This window comes from Girardinichthys multiradiatus, chromosome Y, assembly GCF_021462225.1.
Source record: "Girardinichthys multiradiatus isolate DD_20200921_A chromosome Y, DD_fGirMul_XY1, whole genome shotgun sequence".
NCBI classification, from domain to species: Eukaryota; Metazoa; Chordata; class Actinopteri; order Cyprinodontiformes; family Goodeidae; genus Girardinichthys; species Girardinichthys multiradiatus.
In genome coordinates this window covers 10,734,929-10,760,380 of record NC_061818.1, presented here as the reverse complement: position 1 = coordinate 10,760,380, position 25,452 = coordinate 10,734,929, and the positions used below count along the sequence as shown (strand labels likewise).

The 25,452-nt window shown below is 41.3% G+C and overlaps 1 protein-coding gene across 3 annotated transcripts in view; it reads right to left on the bottom strand.

Annotated features, from left to right (window-relative positions):
- The window catches only part of LOC124863797 (caskin-1-like), a 149,833-nt gene extending 129,285 nt beyond the window's left edge, over positions 1-20,548 (bottom strand). For all 3 annotated transcript variants that reach the window (XM_047358288.1, XM_047358289.1, XM_047358290.1), the window contains exon 1: positions 19,799-20,548. In XM_047358288.1, coding sequence (XP_047214244.1) covers positions 19,799-19,892 — 94 coding nt within the window. In that variant the 5' untranslated portion in view covers positions 19,893-20,548. The remainder of the gene's footprint in view (positions 1-19,798) is intronic.
- Positions 20,549-25,452: the final 4,904 nt, after the last annotated feature.

Sequence of the window (25,452 nt, the reverse complement as noted above, 5' to 3'; positions counted from 1 at the left end):
GGCAAACTAAATAAGAATCAGATGTGGGGCTCCTTCCTTTAAGCCTTTCTAAGAAGATGAAATGCAATGTTAAAACTTTTTTCCTTCTTTAGAAACAAAAGGCAGCAGCTGTTGCATTGGCAGATAATTCCAGAATCCCTTCTCTTGTCAGCCTGGGCTGTCCAGATCCTGGCTGAGTTCAAAATGACTAATCCCTTTCACCGGTTCCCTGACAGCAACACTCTGCCAGCCAAACTGATTCAAGGGGCAGCCAGGGACAAACAGGGTGGAGGGGGTGCTGAGGGTTGCAATGGCAGGAATGAAATAGAAAGAGCTGCACTGAGAGAGATAGAAGCACTGCAAATGACCCAGCAGGAATTTATATTGCAAAACATACAAAGCATAGACAGACAGACAGACAACATTTCATTCATCTGCCACCCGTCACTATCAGACAAAAGCAACAACATCTGGAGGATAATAACGAATACCAAATAACTTAGAGAATTCACTGAATCTATGGAATTCACTCTTACTATCAGTAAAACAAATGCTCAGTGATGCTAACACACTGACATACAGGTGTTGGACAATGAAACTGAAACACCTGTCATTTTAGTGTGGGGGTTTCATGACTAAATTGGACCAGCCTGGTAGCCAGTCTTCACTGATTGCACATTGCACCAGTAAGAGCAGAGTGTGAAGGTTCAATTAGCAGGGTAAGAGCACAGTTTTGCTCAAAATATTGAAATGCCCACAACATTATGGGTGACATACCAGAGTTCAAAAGAGGACAAATTGTTGGTGCACGTCTTGCTGGCGCATCTGTGACCAAGACAGCAAGTCTTTGTGATGTATCAAGAGCCACGGTATCCAGGGTAATGTCTGCATACCACCAAGAAGGATGAACCACATCCAACAGGATTAACTGTGGACGCAAGAGGAAGCTGTCTGAAAGGGATGTTCGGGTGCTAACCCGGATTGTCTCCAAAAAACATAAAACCACGTCTCCCCAAATCACGGCAGAATTAAATGTGCACCTCAACTCTCCTGTTTCCACCAGAACTGTCCGTCGGGAGCTCCACAGGGTCAATATACACGGCCGGGCTGCTATAGCCAAACCTTTGGTCAATCATGCCAATGCCAAATGTCGGTTTCAATGGTGCAAGGAGCACAAATCTTGGGCTGTGGACAATGTGAAACATGTATTGTTCTCTGATGAGTCCACCTTTACTGTTTTCCCCACATCCGGGAGAGTTACGGTGTGGAGAAGCCCCAAAGAAGCGTACCGCCCAGACTATTGCATGCCCAGAGTGAAGCATGGGGGTGGATCAGTGATGGTTTGGGCTGCCATATCATGGCATTCCCTTGGCCCAATACTTGTGCTAGATGGGCACGTCACTGCCAAGGACTACCGAACCATTCTTGAGGACCATGTGCAACCAGTGGTTCAAACATTGTATCCTGAAGGCGGTTCCATGTATCAGGATGCACCAATACACACAGCAAGACTGGTGAAAGATGGTTTGATGAACACGAAAGTGAAGTTGAACATCTCCCATGGCCTGCACAATCACCAGATCTAAATATTATTGAGCCACTTTGGGGTGTTTTGGAGGAGCGAGTCAGGAAATGTATTCCTCCACCAGTATCACGTAGTGACCTGGCCACTATCCTGCAAGAAGAATAGCTTAAAATCCCTCTGACCACTGTGCAGGACTTGTATATGTCATTCCCAAGACGAATTGATGCTGTATTGGCCGCAAAAGGAGGCCCTACACCATACTAATAAATTATTGTGGTCTAAAGCCAGGTGTTTCAGTTTCATTGTCCAACCCCTGTATACACACACATTTACATGCATGTTTCTCAGGCCATTAGACTGACAACACAAATAAGTATACAGAATGTGAAAAAATGCACCTGCTGCAAATATTAATGTTTGGAGAACGATCAATAGATTGGGGAGAAATTGGTTGCTGGGGCTGTGAAAAGTTGGCTGCAGAGGAAGAAATTAATCTCAGAGCTTGATGAGACTGAAATAAGAAAAGAACGATTAATCCCCCAGCATATCTGTGTGCAACAGAAAATGTTTTGTTGAACATGTTTGGTTTTGTTTTACTAAAATCCTGTATTAGCCACAATAATATAGCCACCTGCCTAATGCCACGTATATCCCCATTGTGCAGTCAAAAAAGGTCTGAACATTGTTTTCCTTAGCCTAGTGCATTATCCTGCTGAAAGAAGTCGCTCCCATCAGGAAACACATTTGTCATGAGAGAATAATGCATCATCTGTCATAATGTTTGTGTGGGTGTTATGCAAGGACTTAATGCTTTGAAGAGAGCTCAGAGTTAGCATAATGATTTTACTGGCTTGACTTCAACTCTTTATACATCTTGCTCCAATTACATATACGGTATATCTAGGTAAACACACTGACCAATAAAATTAGTGTGTATATGACCAATCACATTAGACCATCCCTATCCATGGCTTTATGGTGTAATTCTGATGGTCATATTCCAGCTGTAGTCATTTTGACATTCTCTTACTTGGCTCTAGCTACACAGCCCATAGAACATACAGGTCCTTCTCAAAATATTAGCATATTGTGATAAAGTTCATTATTTTCCATAATGTCATGATGAAAATTTAACATTAATATATTTTAGATTCATTGCACACTAACTGAAATATTTCAGGTCTTTTATTGTCTTAATACGGATGATTTTGGCATACAGCTCATGAAAACCCAAAATTCCTATCTCACACAATTAGCATATTTCATCCGACCAATAAAAGAAAAGTGTTTTTAATACAAAAAACGTCAACCTTCAAATAATCATGTACAGTTATGCACTCAATACTTGGTCGGGAATCCTTTGGCAGAAATGACTGCTTCAATGCGGCGTGGCATGGAGGCAATCAGCCTGTGGCACTGCTGAGGTCTTATGGAGGCCCAGGATGCTTCGATAGCAGCCTTTAGCTCATCCAGAGTGTTGGGTCTTGAGTCTCTCAATGTTCTCTTCACAATATCCCACAGATTCTCTATGGGGTTCAGGTCAGGAGAGTTGGCAGGCCAATTGAGCACAGTGATACCATGGTCAGTAAACCATTTACCAGTGGTTTTGGCACTGTGAGCAGGTGCCAGGTCGTGCTGGAAAATGAAATCTTCATCTCCATAAAGCTTTTCAGCAGATGGAAGCATGAAGTGCTCCAAAATCTCCTGATAGCTAGCTGCATTGACCCTGCCCTTGATAAAACACAGTGGACCAACACCAGCAGCTGACACGGCACCCCAGACCATCACTGACTGTGGGTACTTGACACTGGACTTCTGGCATTTTGGCATTTCCTTCTCCCCAGTCTTCCTCCAGACTCTGGCACCTTGATTTCCGAATGACATGCAGAATTTGCTTTCATCCGAAAAAAGTACTTTGGACTACTGAGCAACAGTCCAGTGCTGCTTCTCTGTAGCCCAGGTCAGGCGCTTCTGCCGCTGTTTCTGGTTCAAAAGTGGCTTGACCTGGGGAATGCGGCACCTGTAGCCCATTTCCTGCACACGCCTGTGCACCGTGGCTCTGAATGTTTCTACTCCAGACTCAGTCCACTGCTTCCGCAGGTCCCCCAAGGTCTGGAATCGGCCCTTCTCCACAATCTTCCTCAGGGTCCGGTCACCTCTTCTCGTTGTGCAGCGTTTTCTGCCACACTTTTTCCTTCCCACAGACTTCCCACTGAGGTGCCTTGATACAGCACTCTGGGAACAGCCTATTCGTTCAGAAATGTCTTTCTGTGTCTTACCCTCTTGCTTGAGGGTGTCAATAGTGGCCTTCTGGACAGCAGTCAGGTCGGCAGTCTTACCCATGACAGGTGTTTAGAGTTAACTCGTTGATTCAGATGATTAGGTTCATAGCTCGTTTAGAGACCCTTTTAATGATATGCTAATTTTGTGAGATAGGAATTTTGGGTTTTCATGAGCTGTATGCCAAAATCATCCGTATTAAGACAATAAAAGACCTGAAATATTTCAGTTAGTGTGCAATGAATCTAAAATATATGAATGTTAAATTTTCATCATGACATTATGGAAAATAATGAACTTTATCACAATATGCTAATATTTTGAGAAGGACGTGTAATAATCACAAAACCCTCTAACAGTTTTTAAGTGAGATTTTTTTCTTTTTGTGGCACTCTGGTTGAGGCTGGGAAAAGTCTAGTCACCTCCTCCACAGAGCCCCTACTGGGCAACATAGATACCAGGGAACCTGTCTAACAATGAACATCGGATGTAATGTCATCAATTGGAGTTCCTTATTATTCGCATTGCTATGCCATGCTGAATCAACTCTTGATCCAACATGCTTGGTTGCCCAATGTGTGTAACCTAAACCATCCCATTATGATAAAAGTACAAGTAAGGGGTCCCTGTCCATGGACAGGGCAAGATACAAAGAAGAATTAAAAGGCAAACCAGACTAGCAACACTCAACATTGGTGCCCTTGTTGGCCAGACATGGGAACTGCCCAACACCCGAAATGATTAACATTGTATTGCCAAATGGGCCGGAACCAAGGCTAAAACCGTTGAAGAGAGCTGTGAGATTTACTACAACAGCAGAAAGGCAAAATGGCCTGCCGTCGCTATGGTAGACTGAAAAAGACTTCAAGACAGGGTTGTCAAAGTCAGTAGCATCAATGACTGACTGATCTCCATCCCAAACGACATCAGTCGCACCACCTTGGGAGAGATCATATGCTAAGCCTCTTAACCTGGCTGCCCACATGGCAATAGACACTTGATTGCTCCATCTGAGCATGTAGTTGTTGGCTGCGACCTCAGAGGGCACATGCTAGGATCGGCACTGGGGGAATATCCAGAGTGCCACATTCTCAGCATCTGCTCATCCTTCTATGCTTATGTTCAAAGCAACTAAAGATTGTATTTAAGTGTAAGAAACCCTGTTATCCATCTCTTTATCATGATATAGTCCATCCTTTGTTTTTACTTTTTATACTTTCAAACCACTTAAATAAATCTGACTCATCACCTGCACCTTCAGGAGTCCCATAACTTACATAGTGGCAGTATAATGAAGTGTTTTTATATGACCACATGTGTGCGTGTTTGAGTCTTTTAGTAAGGATCACATGTCCTAACATGAGCTCTGTGGCAAGCAAACACACAGAGAGATATTTGACACAACTACAGACAGAATGTTCCCCGCGTTTCATTGCTTCCATTTGGTCAGTATGATTCTAAGTTTCTTGTCGTTTGCTTTACTCTCATTAAGGAGACAAGGACATTTTACAGTTACTCAGTACAATCAAGGTTTCCCAGCTGCTGGGAGAACAGGATTGGGATCAGGTAGAGGTCATACGTTGGCTGTTCCACTTTAACTGTTTCAATATCTTATGGAGGTTCAGGCCGCCAAGAGAACAAATCTGACCAAGAAATCTTACTTAAAATCAGGCAAAGAGACTTAAAAGGCTAATGTAGTTAACAAAGTCAACAAAATGAAGCACATTTTGTGACACACAAGTCCTTCTACATAATTGAACTATGTGTGTCGTTTATAATGTTCCCTCAATTTGATGTGTGTACTGGGATGAAGGCTGGCATAATTACAATGGTGTATTGCTTCAGAAAAGAGTAGTTGCTTTTCCTGTGAGGTCAACATCTTGTTTCTTTTACCTTTTTACATACCTAATGATTGCTTCAGCACTGGGGATGAAAGTTGGAAGTTCTTTACACAGTCTATGAGCTCCCTCAAGTGGTCAATTATTATTAGCTATATTTACCAGAGAATAAGACCAGGTCCAATGCAGTGTTGCCACTCCAGCATTCGGCATGCCGAGATCAATGAATTTTCATGACTGTAAACAAAGCATCTGCATAGTGTAGCATAAAATTCAGTAAGGTTATTAGTGCAAAGATTGAGTAGCACTTGTGTAAATTCAGTACCAGGTGTGCATATTCTTTTCATACACGGTATCTCTATGTTGTGAAGTTCATGCAAGGGATTTTTTATGAAAGTCTCTGAAATTCCGAGCAGCCTGCCTTAGCTGCAGATCAAGTTACATATGCTACTGAATCAGATGCCTAAAAGGGCAATGGAGGATTATTCATTTACATAAATCAGCACTTTGTTGATGATCAAAACACACACACTTTGCCGCATTCAGTTCAAACTGTAAGGCACATGTAAAACTATTAGAGGTCAGGTATATTTGGTGGAATATTCTGCAAATGTGCATCAGATGTGCAAATGTAGTCATTTTGTAGTCATTTATTAACCAAATACATCCAAATAGGGCTTTAGTTATCATGCAGGCAAATAAACACTGGAGGGAACAACAAAGGCAAAAAACAAGGGTAACTCTACAATCTGAGAACCAACCAACATGGGCTCAGAACAAATTCTCTATTTGTTCGAGTTTTTAAATTAACATAACAAATAAATCCATTGCAGGGCAATACACAAACAGACATGCACACACCTAAGGGCAATTTAAATAGGCCAATTAACATAACAGTCATGTCTTTGGGCTGTGGGAGGAAGCCAGAGTACCTGGAGAAAACCCACACATACACGGGCAGAACATGCAAACTCCATGCAGAAAGACCCCTGGCCGAGAGCTGAACCCAGGACCTCCTTGCTGTAAGGCAACAGTGTATTGTTATGTATGTAACAGTGTATTGTATGTTATCTGAGTATTTGTTGGCCAGTGATGTTGCATATCCATGCTGCACGAAAGGACAATTCACCCTAGATTACCAAAATGAAACCAAAATTATATGTACATAAACTCACCATTGGGATTAATATTACATTAAAGTTTGGCCTTAATTGAATTGTTCATTTTCCAGGCCTGAAGGCTTCTACAACATAAGATTACAATGGTTTTTAACAAGGTTTTTACAAACCAGATCAAAATTACACATATAGGCTCAAATAAATAAAGTATACCACTATATGAAATTATTCATAGATTAAACGTGTCTTTCTCTTTCTCTCTCACATGGTGTGATGTTGCCTCTAGTCTTAATGTAAATGTAAGTCAGACCTTTAAATTGGACAAGCCTGAACTTTCTATTGAAATTATTTCGCAGTAACAACTTTGTAACTTGCAGTTTATGAATATATATAACATTTTGAAGTGTGGATTTAAAAGAAAAACATCAGTGAGGTATGCAGTAATGGGATAATCTGCCTCGCTAATAAACCCTAGATCATGCCACCAGTGTATGAGTATCCAGAGGGTGTGTCATGGAGCTGTGAGCAGGCACCCAAACTGTGTCATAGGCCTGTTTTTAGTGGCTGCTCGCATAGCAGCAGCAGAACCCCAGCATTCATTCAGAGAGTCCCATGGCGATGCTAAATGCATTCACTGTGGGCTGGGTGGAACATTTCAGCCTGGCTCTTGTGTGGAGCATAGTAAAACCTTGTCTGCCCTATGCTGGTGTGAGTGTTGAAGTTGAGCCATAGAAAAAAAATAGAAGCCGAATTTCCTGCTTTTAGAAGCTACTCAAATGCAGCAGAAAGAACATGCTTTTTGTTATGAAAACAGGTTGTGAGCGGAAATATTCTGCCAGAGGATGTTAGTGGGGCACTCTTCAGGAACATCTGACACACATTCACATGCTGCACACAGCCCCTTTATTACTAATAAAATGGCACAGATTTTTTTCTCATTCCCTCACCCCTTTGAGAATCCGTGTGTATGCGACAGCGTGGTGACTCTTGCCCTCTGTCAACATGCTTGACTTATATGCGTGGTCTGTACCTCTCCGTGCCAGTTGCATGGCGGTAGGGAAGCACTTTGTGCTTGGATCAACCAGAGCAGTAGGAGGTTCTACTTGATTCCGACTGAGGGAAGGAGGTCCCAACTCGCTGGCCCTCTCATTTTGCGGGTGGTCTTTATATCAAGACTAAGCAAATCAGTCCCCTTCCATCCCGCTGCAGCTAATTGCCCCCCCACAGCTACAGCTAAATGAAAGAGAACATGCATTAACTGTCACACTGTCACAATGTACATGATCCGACAAGCAGAACGTTTTTCTAATATTATTCACAGACATTCTGGTGCTCTTTTTCCCATCTAATTATCAACTCTAATTGACACTGGCTTGTATTTATTTTCTTTCACTCAAAAAAAACCCTGTCATAAAATTGCTATGATTTAAATTAATTTCAATAAAATGTAACCAGAGTTTTCTTTTTTCCAAGACGTATGTAGTGCTGAGTTTTGTTTTATTTTTATTTATTTAACAAGAGGGATACCCTTACATGATTGACTTAATCACACTTTTTGAAGGACATATTGTCTGTAAAGTGTTTACTTCAAATTTTACAAAATAGTTTTTTAAAGTGTGTTAATTGTTAAAATAAGGTTACTAGTAACTAGATCTTGCTTGCTAACAACAAAACTAGCATTTTCCATGTGTAGGGTGTAACAACATCTTTTTTTCAGATCACATATATGTCTGTAAATCGCACGTCTAATAGCTGTGACATCCTGTGTTTGGTTTGCTAGATATTTTGATTGCTTTCCTACTACAGAGTTGTCTTATTTAGTCCACACCAGAGTTTGGAAGAGCTTTGACACCTGCCCAAAAGAAACAAACTATCCGAGAAAAGCAGACCAAACATCTCTCATCTGAAAGTTTCCAAAAACACAGTTTGAGAATTTTTAAACCTTTATTTTATTTGTGAAAACACAAAAAATTGCATTTCTAATACTTTCATTACCATTAGGACCACCTTAGATGAACATTGCAATATAGGAACTTGTCAACCATGGACTGGAATATTCTACGATGATTACAGATTCCGAAAAACACAATTTCTGATTTTAACCTTTATTTGAGAGGGAAAAAAGGATTGCTAAAATTTTGTCTTGTCTTGTTGAGCCCAGTTTTATATATGTCTTGTGACCCGGTTGCATGGTTACATCCCTGTTTGTTTGTTGTACTGGATCAGTACTGAACCATGACCATAAAGCCACAGCATTTAGCTGTGATTTAAAGTGGTATAACTGCTTTAATATTGGTTACAGTTTTAGTGTCTGTAAAAAAACAGCCTATAGCAGATTATTTGTGGTTGCTAGTTTATCAATTAATTTGTTCAGTTCCATAATTGAATCCTACTGACAGATTCCAAGTCAAATATATATATATTCCATTTGATCCTAGTTATCAAACAATGAGGTCAAGTTAAGATATTATTCAAATTAATTAAAACGTTTTTCTAACTAAGGAAACCCAGCAGACTGCTTCGCATCAGTGACTTGCAGCATTCACTCCTCCTGGATGAGCATGTAGAGATAGAGACAGTATTTAGCAGTATTTAAAGTGACCGTCGCTTGCATTGTGTCGTTGACTTTGCAGCAGTCCCTCATACTGAGCATGTGGTGAAAGTGGAAAGGAAACCTCCTCTTTAACAGGAAGAAACCTCCAGCAGAACCAGAACCTGACTCAGAGTGAGTGAACCAGAACCAGGTTCAGGTTCCAATTGTTTCGTTACAAAAAGCAAAACTGTCTAAAACCCATAATATTCAGTGCAATAAGCATCTACATTCTGCTGTAGTTTATTCTATATATTATGAGGTCCTACACCACTGTGTACATTTGCTAAAAAAATCATAATACATATAAATAGGTTTGCTGACTCCATTTTAACTGATGCTCTCTTTAAAATTAATGTCACTCTGACAAAAAAAATACTTAATACATTTCTTTTTTCCTAAAATAAATAAGATCCTCTCACACATGACATAATTACACAATACATGTAAAGCAGTAGTATTTGTTCTCAAGCTTATACCATCAGATTCTCCTAGCGGCCCATTCCTACTTCCTATCCAGTTTTACCATTTTCCTTCCCCTTTCACTTCTTTACCATCTCCCAGAACCTCCCAATGACCAAATAAACCATGACCATATTACTTTTAGTCAAATGAATCCTGCAGATAAATTCATCCACGAAGGGAAGGTGAAGGCATGGACAAGATGGGAAACGATGGCTGTTTTTCATCTCACCGTTTCATCACCTTATTCTCTTATCATTCAGTGTTTCATCAACCCCTCCATCTGCGCTCATCAACAAACATCTTACTCCCCATCCTCTCACTTCTGGATATCTATCATTCTCCCTCTTCTGTAACCACTTTTCTGTTTTCCCTAAAGCAAAACAATCCATCCAGGTCCTTCTCTGACTGCGTCTATCTCTCCCCATCTGTGCTGTAATTTAATCACGAAGGCAGTCGGCGGCAGAATCAGCAGAAGTGAGTGATGATGTTTCGGAGAGAAAATGCAGGAGCCACAGCAAACCAATTTAGCACTCTGACTTGGTAGATGTTTTCCTTTTTAATATAGGCAGCCTCAATCCTTCAGAATAAATCTCAGGTTCAGTAAGAACTTTTTTTTTGCACAGTGGTTTTTCAGCTTAGGCTGCTAAGAGATATTGATGGTACAATATTCTTCAACAAAATATGGGTGCGGCAGTCACAAAAACAAAACATTTATAGAAAATAATAGTACATGAGCATGTCCACTTATGTCACTCAGTTAATAAAAACACCAGAATCCATGCATCAGCTTTTCAAACCTCTGCAGTTATATTTTATGTGCTAGATTTATTTACCACATTAGGAATTCTCCTGGAGGTCACTCAGAGTTATTATTGTTTGATCATATTTCCTAAAAGTCCTCCAGCCCAAAGGGGATCAGAAAATAATATACAACTAAATTAAATGTTTCTTGAGAATTTTTATTACTCTTTAATGCCTTAATTCCTGAAAACCCATAACTACAGAGAAAAGGCGACCAATTTTTAAGTGTTCAAAATTGTTTATGGAAACTATTTTGGAAATTGAAAATAGGAAGGCACGAACTGTGCGTGGATGGGCTATGGTGTACAAACTCAAGGAAACGAGGAGAAGAGACCCGGCACTAATGCTCTAAAACACAGGTGTCAAACTCCAGTCCTTGAGGGCCGGTAAACCTGCAACTTTTAGATGTTCCTCTGCTTCAACACACCTGAATCAAATAATTAGGTTATTACAAGGACTCTGGAGAACTTGACTGCATACTGAGGAGGAAATGCAGCCATTTGTTCGAGGTGTGTTGGACCAGGGACACATCTAAAAGTTGCAGGACACAGGCCCTCGAGGACTGGAGTTTGACACCCCTGCTCTAAAAGATTTTAAGATTTTATATAGGTGATTTCAAACTTAATCAAGAGCACTAAAATCACAACAGCTAAATATTAGCACTTATCTGTGAGATTCCATTTGACAGAAAAAAGGTTCAAGTTGGAAAAAATAAACTCAATAATGATCTACGACTTGGAGCGCCAGAGGTCCCCCACCAAGTTAAAAATGACTGAATAAAACATACAAAAAGCTCCAGAAATGAATTATCATTAAAGATGAAGTTCAACATTTTTGAAGTTCTGTTAAAGTGTTTTAGTCAGTTAATGTCTTGTAACTCTCTTGCTTGGTTTTTCTTGGTTTCATTTAAATCCAGATTAGTTGGTCCCAGATGCTAAAGCTGAAAGCTAATAAATGTGGGACTAAGACTAAATGGAGTTCTATAGTCTTAAAAAAAAAAACATCTCACCAATCAATGCAAATTCTGTTTTATGAACCTTTAAAATTTTGTCAAGATTGCATTTTGAGGTTATTTAGAGGGATTACAAAGGAGTGGAGAAAGGAGGTGGTGAACCACCAACAATCTTCCTTCTAAAACGTGTACTGAGAATGCAACATGTTAAGAGTTTTATGGTCAGAATAACTGTTATAAAATTAATGTTGTGTAAAAAGCTAAAATATTAAAGAGGTTTAAGTGAACACTATTAAGTTTTACATTGCCTTAGTGTTCTATTAGATAGTTAATAGGACCAGAATCACTTTACATGTTTTCTTCTTAGTACTTATTTCTAAAAAGAAGATCATTGGTCGGCACCGCCTCCAACTTCCATTTCCTGTGTAAATAACCATAGACCTTTTTGTGCATGAAGGTTAATGGTTCATAAAATAGAAGTTGCAAAAACTGTTTTGATGTTTTTTGGATTGTTGTTTTTTAAGGTAATAGCAGTTAGCTTTGGTTTCAGCCCCACTAGGACGAGCCTTTGGCTTCAACCATCTGGATTTACACCAAAGAGAGTTACCGCAGATTATATTAACTACTTATTCTACGTTATTTTATGCACATAACCTCACTTCTTTTTTTTTCACAGAACTTCACTTCAAAAACTCTGAGATATCCCTTAAAATCAATACCGCACTGCACAACATCTATCTGTCAATGTTTTTTGTGTTTAAATGCATAAAATGCAGGGAAATGCTTTGCTATCAGCATGTGTTACTAATAGTAGTTAGCTTGGTTACTGAGCAGAATTAGCAAATCCCAGTCTTTTTCCAACTTGAAACTGGGTGTGGCATCATTCCCAGATCTAGGTTCCCACGTCTGAGGTAGTAAACTAGCAATGCTGTTTGCCTGTTTTAGTGGGCTGCTTGTTTCATGCTAACTCTAGTAGTTTGTAAAAAAGTTTCTTTCAAGACACTCTTCACTTCAGAAAAGTAACTGGTTAAAATTTGTAAAGGTTTGTAGAACAGCTGACATATTTTTGCTTGTACGCTGAAAGAAACACATAGAAACTGGTGACTAAGCTTCTGCTACAGAGAACTTCTCCGCCAGTCAGAAAGTTAGTGCAGTCTGCCCATGTGAAGTTTTAAAGGAGGAGTATTATGGGGTAAGAACGCTGTCAAAAACAATGTGTATGTAAAGATGGAAATGTGTGCATATTAGTCAATAGTTGGGCATAAGTAAAATCCTAAAGAGGTATTATACATTTTCTCTATAAGAATACAAAATAAAATGTTACAGCTTGAAGAAATTACAAACACAAGTTTCATTTTGTATTCTTATAGAGAAAATATACAATACCTCTTTAGGATTTTACTTATGCACAACTATTGACTAATATGCACACATTTCCATCTTTACATACACATTGTTTTTGACAGCGTTCTTACCCCATAGAATGTGTAGTACTTTTGTACCCTCGAAAGTTCTGAGAAACACAATGCCAAATTTAGAAGGCACTATGTAAGTGCAGGTAATTTATCATCATCACTCAGATAGAGTCTAAATGATGTTTCCTTTACTCCAGTTAATTGTCTCACTATGAAATCAAACCATCACATTAAAATCTGTTTAACATTATATTTATGGATTATGGAGTATGTTTCCAAACTTAGGCATTTCCATTTACTGTTCCAGATGTAATGGCATGTCAGACAAAGCGTGGCAATAATGCTGAAGTGTGCCACAGAAACAACCCAGCAAGATCCTTTCCTCCCTCATCTCTGTATGGCCTGAACACAGAAGCTTGTCTGTGAGCTCCACGTGTGCACCAGATTGTTTTCACATTTTTTTCACATAACAGCCTAAAGGCTCGATGCATTTAACTGGGATTTCATGTGATAGACCCACACAAAGTAGAGCATAATTGTGAAATAAAATGAAAAGAAATAATGGCTATAATTTTTTTTTTACCAAACCGTAAACCAAAAGGATTCGGCTCAGGCTCTATATTTAAAGTTGGCCTACTGGAAGGAGAACTTCTGCCTCAGTCTCAAGTCTTTAGAGCCTCTAACCGATTTTCTTCCAGGACTATACTATATTTAACTTCATCCATCTTCCCATCTACTCTGACCAGCTTTGCTGTGTTTGCTGAAGAAAAGCTTTCCCTCAGCATGATGCTGCCACCACCATGTTTCACCATGTGTTCAAGGTTATGAGCAGCATTATGGCCCCCTTCTCCCACATGTTCGCTGTGTCCCCTCACAGATGGTGTCTCACGGGAAAGAAGCGCATGCACATGTACTGATCAGCCAGCACCAGCAGCAAAACAAGCATGTCCTCGATGAATATAATTACAGCTTTAGTAATTTAGCTGCAGCGGGATGGAAGGGGACTGATTTGCTTAGTCCCGATATAAAGACCACCCGCAAAATGAGAGGGCCACCGAGTTGGGACCTCCTTCCCTCAGTCGGAATCAATTAGAACCTCCTACTGCTCTGGTTGATCCAAGCACAAAGTGCTTCCCTACCACCATGCAACTGGCACGGAGAGGTACAGACCACGCATATAAGTCACCACGCTGTCGCGTTATTACAAAATGGTACATAGACTTGAAAATCCTCTAAAAAGTAATACTTATGAGGCCAGTCTTTGTAGTAAGGGTAGCATTAAGAAAGCGCTTCATCTAAAAGAGCCAGATTTGTGGAGTGCACAGTGCAGTTGTCCTATTAACAGATTCCCCCACCTGAGCTGCAGATCTCTGCAGCTCTTTCAAAGTTACCTTGGGCCTGTCAACTACTCCTCTGATTAATACTCTGCTTGCCCACCATGTCTGTTTAGGTTGGCTCTCTCAGTTTTCAGATGATGGACTAACCAGCGTTCTGTGTTGTTTTAGAACCTAATCCCGCTTCAGCTTCCCAAAAATGTCTCCCTGCTCTGTCTGCCATGGTCCTTTGTCTTCATGGTGCTGTTTGTTCACCAACAGCTGTATTTTTAGTTGCTCTTATTCGGCTCTTTGAAAACATAACAGCAATAATTCTAAACTGCTATAATATGAATAAATGTGTGTGAGAACAGAGACAGTACAGGAGAATCCGAAACATTAAAAACCCAGAAAGCACACAAAGCTGATCAAACAAAAGAGTACAGCAGCAATCTGTGCACAGCTAACAAATATGAAGACTCTGGCTGACAACATGTGAAGCTTCCTGCCTGCCTGCTCCTTTGTGAATGTGCACTGGCGTGGATGCAATAATCTGCTGTAGTCCCATAGCCAGACTAGCACATAGTCGTAGAAAAGACGAGAAAGCGGAGAGAAAGAGAGGGGGGCTCAAAGGAAGCTCAGTCAACTACAAAGATGGAAAATTCAGGAGGCAGATAACCTGTAAACAACTATTGTGTCTTTTTGTTTTTTTAGAAGAGGCACGGTAAAATCTCACAGCTCCACACAAACACATGCACCTTTTTTTAAACGAGACAGTAACAAAACGTCAATATGGATTACACCAGCTGTCCTAACACAGCGAAGCTGCCTCTGACAAACACAGACCCAACGTCACACTCACACACTTACGATGACCTCGTCCTCCGCCGTGTGCACAAGTTGAGTGGTAACAAACTGACGAAGCCTCTCCAGATGATGCCAGATGTGCGTGTGCATGTGAAGGGAGTGTGTGCATGTGAAGGGAGTGTGTGCATGTGAATGGAGCGGACTGTGTGTGAAGGAAGGGAGTAAATGAGATGCAGCAGGGCAGAGCTTCTGCCAGACTCACACACACATCAAATCCAACCTTACCTTCTTCTTCACACACATGTACACACAGATCAACACACATGCCTATTAACACACATTTCTCTTAAGGCTACACACACACAGACACACGCACACACTCAGCTGTCCTGTGAGCTTTGTGTTTAATGCTTGATGACAAACAGGTCCCTGTTAACATCAGCCCTGTGTTAGACTTTCCTGCTGTTTGTCAGGGGCACTCGGCTCCACTCTGTGAATAACGCCTCGCTGCTCAGACTCTGTGTGTTTTCCTGTTTTTCAGGGAGTTCTTTTTGAAAGAATGACCCAGTATCAGTTATTTGCAGACACTTTCAGAACGCATTTTCACAGAACACGGGCTTTTTCGTATTGCATGTGCAATTTAAGAGGTTAATATTTCGAAAGGCTTCTCAGTTGACTAGCAGGGTTGGAAAGAAGGAGGCTAAACAGGAGTAATCCTTGAATCCTGCATTTAAACACCTTCAGATGGGCTCAGTGCTCAGAAAAGACTGAAGTTCAAGTTTGAAGCCCCTCTCGTAGGCCAAGGATGAACACATATCAATGAGGGGATTTTGAGTGTTTAGTGGTATAAAAGGCAGTGTGTACACGCATGGTGCTAGATAAATGAGTGGCAGTCCACACCACACCAAAACCTTTAGTCTTATGCTTAATTTGTGAAGATTAGCTGAATCCTGAGTTTTTATACCCATCTAATGTGGTTCAGAGTTATGAAGAGCCTATCTCAAGAGGTCAGTGGGTGAAAGGTCGAGGTATTCCGGTGGATATGTTCCCAGTCTTTTACAGCCCCAGAGGTTTAAGGCATGTCACCTAACACTTCAAACCACCAGCAAACAGCAAACTAACAGCAAACATGCCAAGACACAGTCGTCAAACTAAACTGACAGGCCAAGCAAGAGTATTAATCAGAGAATCAGCCTAGAAGTCCATAATTATTCTGGAGGAGTTTCAGAGATCCACAACTCAGGTGGGAAAACCTGTCATCAGCCAAACTGCGACTGGTGCACTCAACAAAGGTGGCCTAAGTGGAAGAGTAGCAAGACGAAACGCCTTGCTAATAGAAAGCCCATAAAGGACATATCAAACATGTGGAAGAAGATGCTTTAGGTCCTGTTTACACGACAACGACCCATGTTTTCTCTTAACACATCCACATGACAAACTTTTAATTACGGCAACAGTTTCCCTGCCACGCCACTAGTTGGTGGTATATTCTTTGAAACTTAACATGCACAAACACTTCTTGCTTATGAAACGGGGGAGAAAAGAAGCACTTTGCAGGAGAACCGCAGTTAGATTCCAAACAGTCAGCAGCACAAGTAGGTACTCTGCAATCCGCCATTGTTGTTGTTGATATCTTCGCCTTCTGTGGGTTTTAAACCAGTAGGCAGCCGTTATGTTGTGCGCCTGCGCATTCATTTCTACTGATTTTAGTAATACTGCACATGAGCCAGGGTTTCCCCATAAGAAATATTCAATGTTTCCCCATCTACACGACAACAGAGACCGGGGTGTTTTTATACCATTACACTCTGGAACCTGATTTTTGTGCCATTTTAAGAGAAAAACGTCCACCATTGTTGTGTAAATGAGTAGAAACACAACTAAACTTGCCCATTTTTACCAGAAAACATTATGTAAACAGGGCCTTAGCCAGATAAGACCAAAATTCTACTTTTTAGCATACATGCAAACCACTCTGTGTAGCAAAAGATTTCCCATCCTCCTGATCACACCATCCTCATGGTGAAACATGGTGGTGCCAGAGTTATGCTGTGGGGATATTTTCTTTTACACAGTAGCAGAGAGGCAGGTCAGGGTTGCCTGGGGCGAAAGTTACCTTTCCAGAAATACAATTAGCCTAAACAGTTAGAGCTACAATGGGATCAGTTTGCATGTTAAAACATTGTAGTTTGTGGTTGAAATGTAACAAAAGAAGAAGAAAATCAAGAGGTGTAAACACTTTGCAAAGTAGTACCAGTCAGGGTGCTCCTGACTCGGTGTGTATCACAGATTCTCCTGTTACCACTCCAAACCTCAGTGATATAGCCAGGGGATTATTTTCAAAAGCTGTTAGTAATTATAACCTGAATAATGAAGATGAGTTTTACCCAGTGAGAAACATGAGGAAAGCATGAGTCTTATAAACCTACAGTATACAGCACTGACAAGCAGTAGATAATGTTGACTTTTATCTGCAGGATCTGCGTCGCTTTGTGTGTGCTTTTCAGTCCGCTGAGAATTTTCTTCAACAAACAGCTGTGCGTCATATGTATAAAAACTCCGCACTAAACAGCAGAGAAGGACTTAAAGTTGAAGTGCACTTATCTGTTGCCCAAAGGTTGTTTTGTAATGCAACAAATGTGCTTCACTGAGCTCTAAAAGATACTATTGTCGGGTGTTATCTGTGGCTCTGGACGCTCTTTCGGGAGAATGCCTTCATTTTTGTGCAGACTTTAACCCACTGGGTTACCTTTCCTTGCTGTGTACTTTGTGGAAATAAAGTGATGGGTGATGAGAAAGCAATGAATTTGTACAGCCTTTCCACACAACGCGGCCACTTATTATTAGCAATCAGCAACAAGCAGCTCTTCTTATTCAAATGAGGCCCACCTGCTGTGGGACCGTTTCCAGCATGAGTGCAGTTTCAGATGCAGCTGTGAAAACGGCAAACTAGAATCATTCGCACAAGTGGATAGAAGGGGTCAGGCCATCTATGCCAGCAGTGGCTTCCAAAACGTATTCCACGTTTGGTCATGTTGGAACCACAAACCTCGGTGTATTGCATTATGATTTAATGTGATGGACCAACACAAAGTGTTTTACATAGAAAGGTCTGAAAAATGGGGAATGTGTGTGAGCTCCCCTGATTCAAGAGTTCTGTACAATTACTGCTGCAGTTCTTTTGGGGTTTGGGTGTGCCAGCTTTTTACATCTGGAAACTGAAATTCTTGCCCATTCCTTACAAAACAGCTCAAGCATAGACAGATTTAATGGCCAGAGCTACTCCATTGTAGCTCTGAGTGTACGTTTAGGGTCATTGTCCTGTGGGAAGGTGAACCTCCTGCCCAGTCTCACGTCTTTTGCCTTTAACAGGTTTTCTTCCAAGAGGTACTCCTTTATTTGGCTCCATCCATCTTCTCATCATCTCTGACCAGCTTTTTTAATTTGTTCTCATCTGAGCGGAGCACTTTTATCACTGTTGTGTCCCCAACATGGCTTGTGGCAAACTTTAAACAGGACTTCTGGCTTTCTTACAACATGGCTTTTCTTAGTGCCTCTCTTACAAAAAGGCGCCATTTATGGAGTGCACGACTAATCGTTGTCCGGTTGACAGATTCTCCCACCTTGGCTGTAGATCTCTACAGCTCCTCCAGAGTTACCATCTGATTAAAGCTCTCCTTCATTGGTCTATCAAACCTCTGAATCCTTCACAGAACAGATGGGTGTATACTGAGATTAAATCAAATACAGGTGGACTCTGTTCACTAAATAGATGGCATCAGAAGGCTTAAATATGGCTCTATTTAGGTGTATCAAGGTAAAGGGGGCTGCATTCAAATGCACGCCACACTTTTCAGTTTTTAAATTTGTAAAAAAGAAAATTCTGTAGCATTGATGCTTCATAATTATGTACTACATTGCACTGCTCTATCCCAATAAAGTACATTAAAGTTTGTAAAAACAGCATGACACAACCTATAAAAAGATTCAAAGCGTGCGTATTTTGATGAATTAGGCCACTTGTTGAATGTCTTCGTTTAGTACTTGGAACCATGACTGCAGGGACCTGTAATCCTTGCAGCCTCCTATAGTATGCCTGTGTTGGTAGTGATGCAGCATATCAGTAGAGGGAATCAGCGGCTATAGCAGCCTGGACAGAATGATCTATCTGCAGCTCTCCATGGCCTCTCCGTGCGTTGCCCACACATTAGAGTGGGCTGTGCAAGAGAACCATTGCTGAATGTTGCAGAGCTTCCTAGACAGCAGAAAATGGTACAGTTTACAGCAAAGAATATTAATGGAAAGTTTTGAGATTTTTTAATGCTTCTTCTTGCTTGTGCGAGACTTAAAGTACTGTTCAACCATCAGCCACAAGGCTATCAGTGTTATCTCTGTGTTGAGGCACGGTCACATCCAGCTGCACAGAACCTCCCTCTTTTTCTCTGCTGCAGTGCACTTACACAGGGGTCTGGATAAGCTATCGGTCTCCAATCACTACAATCATCTCTTCTGATACACATGCACTCCACCTCTCTCTCTCTCTCTCTTCCCATCATCCCATCAGGCTCCCCATCATATTCACAATTAGGGCCTTGCAGCGGCAAACAGCCAGTAGTTGGAAGAGATATCATAGCTCCAACACAGCAAACATAAGGCAGGTTTTCAGCAGGTATCTGTTGTCATCTTTTAAAATGCACTGGGGCAGAAAGTCTTACTTGCTTTCCCTGGTCTGGGCCTCTGCAGCAGCTTCTGCACGGTGAGAAGGTCCTCGGTCTTCACCGCCTGCAGCAATTCCTGGTCCTTCCCCATCTTCCGCTCTGAGCCGCTTTACTCCCGCAGCATCCTTCAACACAGCGGCGCTTCAGCCCAGCCTCAGCAGGCGGAGGGTGCGTGTTCCGCGGCCACGGACAGCCTCCCTCCACCCCTTACTGGCAAGATGAGACCCCCCTCTAGATCTCTAGCATATAATGGGGCGAAGAGGGTCCGGAAACGAGAGGGAGCGATTGCCTCCGCGGGATGGAGGGATGCTCTCGGATTCCCCCCCACAGCGACACCACCTCCGCCTCTAGGTGCGGCGCTGCTGGATGGAGACAGGACCTGACGCTGCCGGGCCGTTCAAGATTCCAGCGGCGGGCGTGATAGTTCACCGATGTAGAAAAAGAAGGCTCGGTGTCCTGTAATCTGGTACCAGGCTGGAGGATGGTCGCTCTCCCCAGCAGCTGCGCTCCAAAACAGCGCCTTCACTAACCGAGCGCAGAAGACGTCAGACGGAACGCTCTGATGTAGCGAGAAGCCTCACGGAGCCCAGACGCTGCGCGTGAAGAAAGACCGTGCGTTCAAAAAGCGGGCGCGCGCGGAGCTCTTCCCTCCGAAGGCTGTGACGGCCTCGTGCTCCAGGTCGTAAACACAATCCAGCGGTGCGCTGCAGCAGCAGCCATCGCTCGCGTGATCTCGAGCTCTCTGTATTTTTCTCTTCTGTTCTGTGCGAGGGTGGGTGGGTGGGTTGGGGAGGGACAAGTATAGTGAAAGGGCCACGTTCACGCGCTCGCGCGCTCTACAGTTGGTTCGGCTCGTACCGTTAAATGGCTCTTGTGCGGCAACTACTCTGGGGCGTACCAGAAGCGTGGTGCTCCCTCTCCCGCCTCTCTTTTCAGCTGTTTCTGTTCCTTGTGGTTCTCCCTCTACCAGTGGCGGTTCTAGACCAAATTTACCAGGGTGGGGCCAGTGTTTTATTTCATGGGGGCACAGAACAAACGAATGGCACAAAAAAAAAAAAAAAAAAAAAACAGGGCAGTATTTCATCGTTTAATATACAGGTCCTTCTCAAAATATTAGCATATTGTGATAAAGTTCATTATGTTCCATAATGTCATGATGAAAATTTAACATGCATATATTTTAGATTCATTGCACACTAACTGAAATATTTCAGGTCTTTTATTGTCTTAATACGGATGATTTTGGCATACAGCTCATGAAAACCCAAAATTCCTATCTCACAAAATTAGCATATCATTAAAAGGGTCTCTAAATGAGCTCTGAACCTAATCATCTGAATCAACGAGTTAACTCTAAACACCTGCAAAAGATTCCTGGAGCCTTTAAAACTCCCAGCCTGGTTCATCACTCAAAACCCCAATCATGGGTAAGACTGCCGATCTGACTGCTGTCCAGAAGGCCACTATTGACACCCTCAAGCAAGAGGGTAAGACACAGAAAGAAATTTCTGTACGAATAGGCTGTTCCCAGAGTGCTGTATCAAGGCACCTCAGTGGGAAGTCTGTGGGAAGGAAAAAGTGTGGCAGAAAACGCTGCACAACGAGAAGAGGTGACCGGACCCTGAGGAAGATTGTGGAGAAGGGCCGATTCCAGACCTTGGGGGACCTGCGGAAGCAGTGGACTGAGTGTGGAGTAGAAACATCCAGAGCCACCATGCACAGGTGTGTGCAGGAAATGGGCTACAGGTGCCGCATTCCCCAGACCTGGGCTACAGAGAAGTAGCACTGGACTGTTGTTCAGTGGTCCTAAGTACTTTTTTCGGATGGAAGCAAATTCTGCATGTCATTCAGAAATCAAGGTGCCAGAGTCTGGAGGAAGACTGGGGAGAAGGAAATGCCAAAATGCCAGAAGTCCAGTGTCAAGTACCCACAGTCAGTGATGGTCCGGGGTGCCGTGTCAGCTGCTGGTGTTGGTCCACTGTGTTTTATCAAGGGCAGGGTCAATGCAGCTAGCTATCAGGAGATTTTGGAGCACTTCATGCTTCCATCTGCTGAAAAGCTTTATGGAGATGAAGATTTCATTTTTCAGCACGACCTGGCACCTGCTCACAGTGCCAAAACCACTGGTAAATGGTTTACTGACCATGGTATCACTGTGCTCAATTGGCCTGCCAACTCTCCTGACCTGAACCCCATAGAGAATCTGTGGGATATTGTGAAGAGAACGTTGAGAGACTCAAGACCCAACACTCTGGATGAGCTAAAGGCCGCTATCGAAGCATCCTGGGCCTCCATAAGACCTCAGCAGTGCCACAGGCTGATTGCCTCCATGCCACGCCGCATTGAAGCAGTCATTTCTGCCAAAGGATTCCCGACCAAGTATTGAGTGCATAACTGTACATGATTATTTGAAGGTTGACGTTTTTTGTATTAAAAACACTTTTCTTTTATTGGTCGGATGAAATATGCTAATTTTGTGAGATAGGAATTTTGGGTTTTCATGAGCTGTATGCCAAAATCATCCGTATTAAGACAATAAAAGACCTGAAATATTTCAGTTAATGTGCAATGAATCTAAAATATATGAATGTTAAATTTTCATCATGACATTATGGAAAATAATGAACTTTATCACAATATGCTAATATTTTGAGAAGGACCTGTATTAAGTGAGCCACTTGCAGCTCTGGAGCTGCAGGTTACAGACCCCTGATCCGGCAGATGAAAACTGTGATCCTATGTCAATATGACAAAAGCTAAAAGCACCTTAATTTTTTTTATTTATTGTTAAAGTAAAACTGTAAAAGTAAAAAAATTAAATTTATTCCAGGGACCAATCAGTTTAGGTTTCTATGATGCTATGCACTGGGCATATCATAAGAAAATGACTTAGTTTTATGTTCTCAGTACGGGGGCAATAACAGGGACCAGAACCAGTTCTACAGGGGCACTGGCCCCTGTTGGCCCCTGTCTAGAGCCGCCCATGCCCTCTACAGAAAAGCGGATCAGAAATAAACCTGTTTATCACCTCAGGTCATCTTGCCTTTAGCTCACCTGCTTCAAGATAATAACGTTAGTATATGATTTGAAGCTTCCCATTTACATCTAGCGTAAACGGTAAATCCTCTGCTTCTAAGTTCTATCTTTCGTCACATCAGTCTGGACTGAATTATCTGAACAATAGTTCCTTCATAGTGCCCCTTTTTGAATGTCACTCACCCCTGACCTTGCCCTCAAATAACACCAAGATCCCATCTTTAGGTCAAAAGATAGGAATTTTAGTGTTTTAAAAAAAATTATGGGCACTGTATTTTGCAGGGGATAAAAAGCGTATGCTGACACAGCAAATGAGTTTATTATTGGTAAATAAGTAATTGGAAACATTAAATCGCAGACTATTAGGTTGAAGAAAACCAAGATTTTATGGAGACCAAGATTCAGCTGTACATTTTAATTTCAGCTGTAGTAACAACCCTAAATTAAATATTGGTATGTGTTGGATTAATTCAGTTTAATCCAGCACAGCTCAGCTTGTTTCAATTTAGCTCAGTTTTAATTCAGTCTGATATACTTTAGGTTAGTTCAATTTGATTCAGTTGGAATCAGTTCGGTTCTATTTATTTCCAATGGATTCAGTTCGGTTCACTTTAGTTCAATATAATTTAATTCAGTTCAGTTTAGTTCAATTCCGTTTTTGAGTCTTGAGCTGGCTAATGTCATCTCATGATAACAAGACAAACAGGTCCAATTTATGTTTGATCGTATACAGTCCAATTCAGTCCAAATGCATTCAAGTAAGTCTAATTCGTTTTTTAACACAATCCAATCATGCAATCAGATTCAAATCCAGTTACAGAACAGCTAGATCAATATTATTGTACTGCGGTGCATTCAGATTCAGTTGATCAAAATGGCCAATCAGTAAAAAGTGGTCAATCTAAGGAAACCTGCAGATTCTAACTTAATATTTAAAATCCCCCATCAAAGCCTGGCTCGGAGATTAGAATATGCAATTTGAGTCATTTATTTGACTTCTCTTTGAACAGGAGTATCAGATGTATTATTCCTGTTGTGCTGGAAGAGGTACATCAATCAGAGAGTAGTCTCACCCTTCAAGTGTCCCCAAACCAAAGCATATCAAACTCTTCCAGAAGTTTTTAATGACTTGATTCTTTCCACCAACCTTTCCAGAAGCCCTTTTACCATAAATAAATGGATTGAGACCATATGTTGTGATATAAAGATAATCAGAAGGACAGAAGCATATATCATCGAAACAGACCGTGACTTCTTACAGCGAAAGGATCAGTGTTTTCTCTCTCCCTCCTCCAGCTTTAGAACTCCATTCTCCTCTTCATTGTGTGTGTGGGCAGTGTGCTGGGCTTGGATGCTGCTTTCTACCTCCTCCGCATATCCACTGAGTTATATAAGAACAGTGAAGAGTAGCCCATATGTTAGGAATATTTAGAAATCTGTCTAATAACATATAAGCTCACTACCATGGAGATGTGTTAACACTAATGCTCTGTATACAGCGGTTTACTTTCAGTTTTCCCCAGTTTGTCACAGAACAACTACAGAAATGTATTTTATTATGACCTTTTTGTGGAAGGCCAACTCAGAGCAGTATATTGGGAAGTGGAAGGAAAACCATGCATGGTTTTTATTTTATTTTTCCTGCAAATAAAAAATGAAAAAGTGACATGCATTTGTATGCAGTCCAATTTAGTCAGTACTACTAGCATCGTAGCTGTAGAGACTGAAATATTGCCCATTCTTCTTTGCCAAATTGAACAATATCTATAACACTGAATGGAAAAATAATGAGAACATCTTTTTCCATGCTTGACTGCAGCTGGATGGGACATATGGTATAGTTCAAGATGATTTATAAAACCACTGTTTCATCATGAAAAGCAACAGCAGAAAAATAGGAATACTAACATGAAGAAATGACGGACATGTCTAAAAATAAATAAATAACAGAACATCCTGCCGATATGGTGGATCTCATTGTTGATCAGTAACAGCACAGTTAAAAAAAAAAGTAGAATAAATCATGTCAGGTAGCAACACAGGTTGACATAATTAAGCTATGTTTAGAGCTCCATTTAACAAGAAATTGGGCGTGTTTAAGATTTCACAACAACACACTGCCCTCTAGCGGCCAGACAATAGCATACATCCCGGAATGAGCCACCAGTGTTCAGTGTTGGCACTAAATTAAATTATTTTGAGTTATTAAAATGCTCCTGTTATTAAGAGAATGTTTAAGGAGTAGAAATTTGCGTTCTTTATCTTGTGCAAATATTTACCAATGGTTAACACAAAAATTATACAGCAGGGGTTAATGACAATGTTTATGAGCAGCAGTTTAGGGGAGCTCTCATTTTTCTGTCTGGCTTATGATTCAACATAGAAAAGTGGATCATTCAAAAGCATGTGTCAGCATTGCTATTGTGTTGTTATGCCAATGTAGCCCCGTTACTCTGACACCGGTGAATATAAGTTAGTGTAACCAGTTGCCTCTAGAAGTCATATAATAACTAAATATAGCCAGATGTTCTTTAAAGAGGTTTGTTTGAGAACATTTGTGAAAAAAGCAGACCGGTCAGGGATAAAGTTTTGGAGAATCTTAAAGCAGGGTTAGG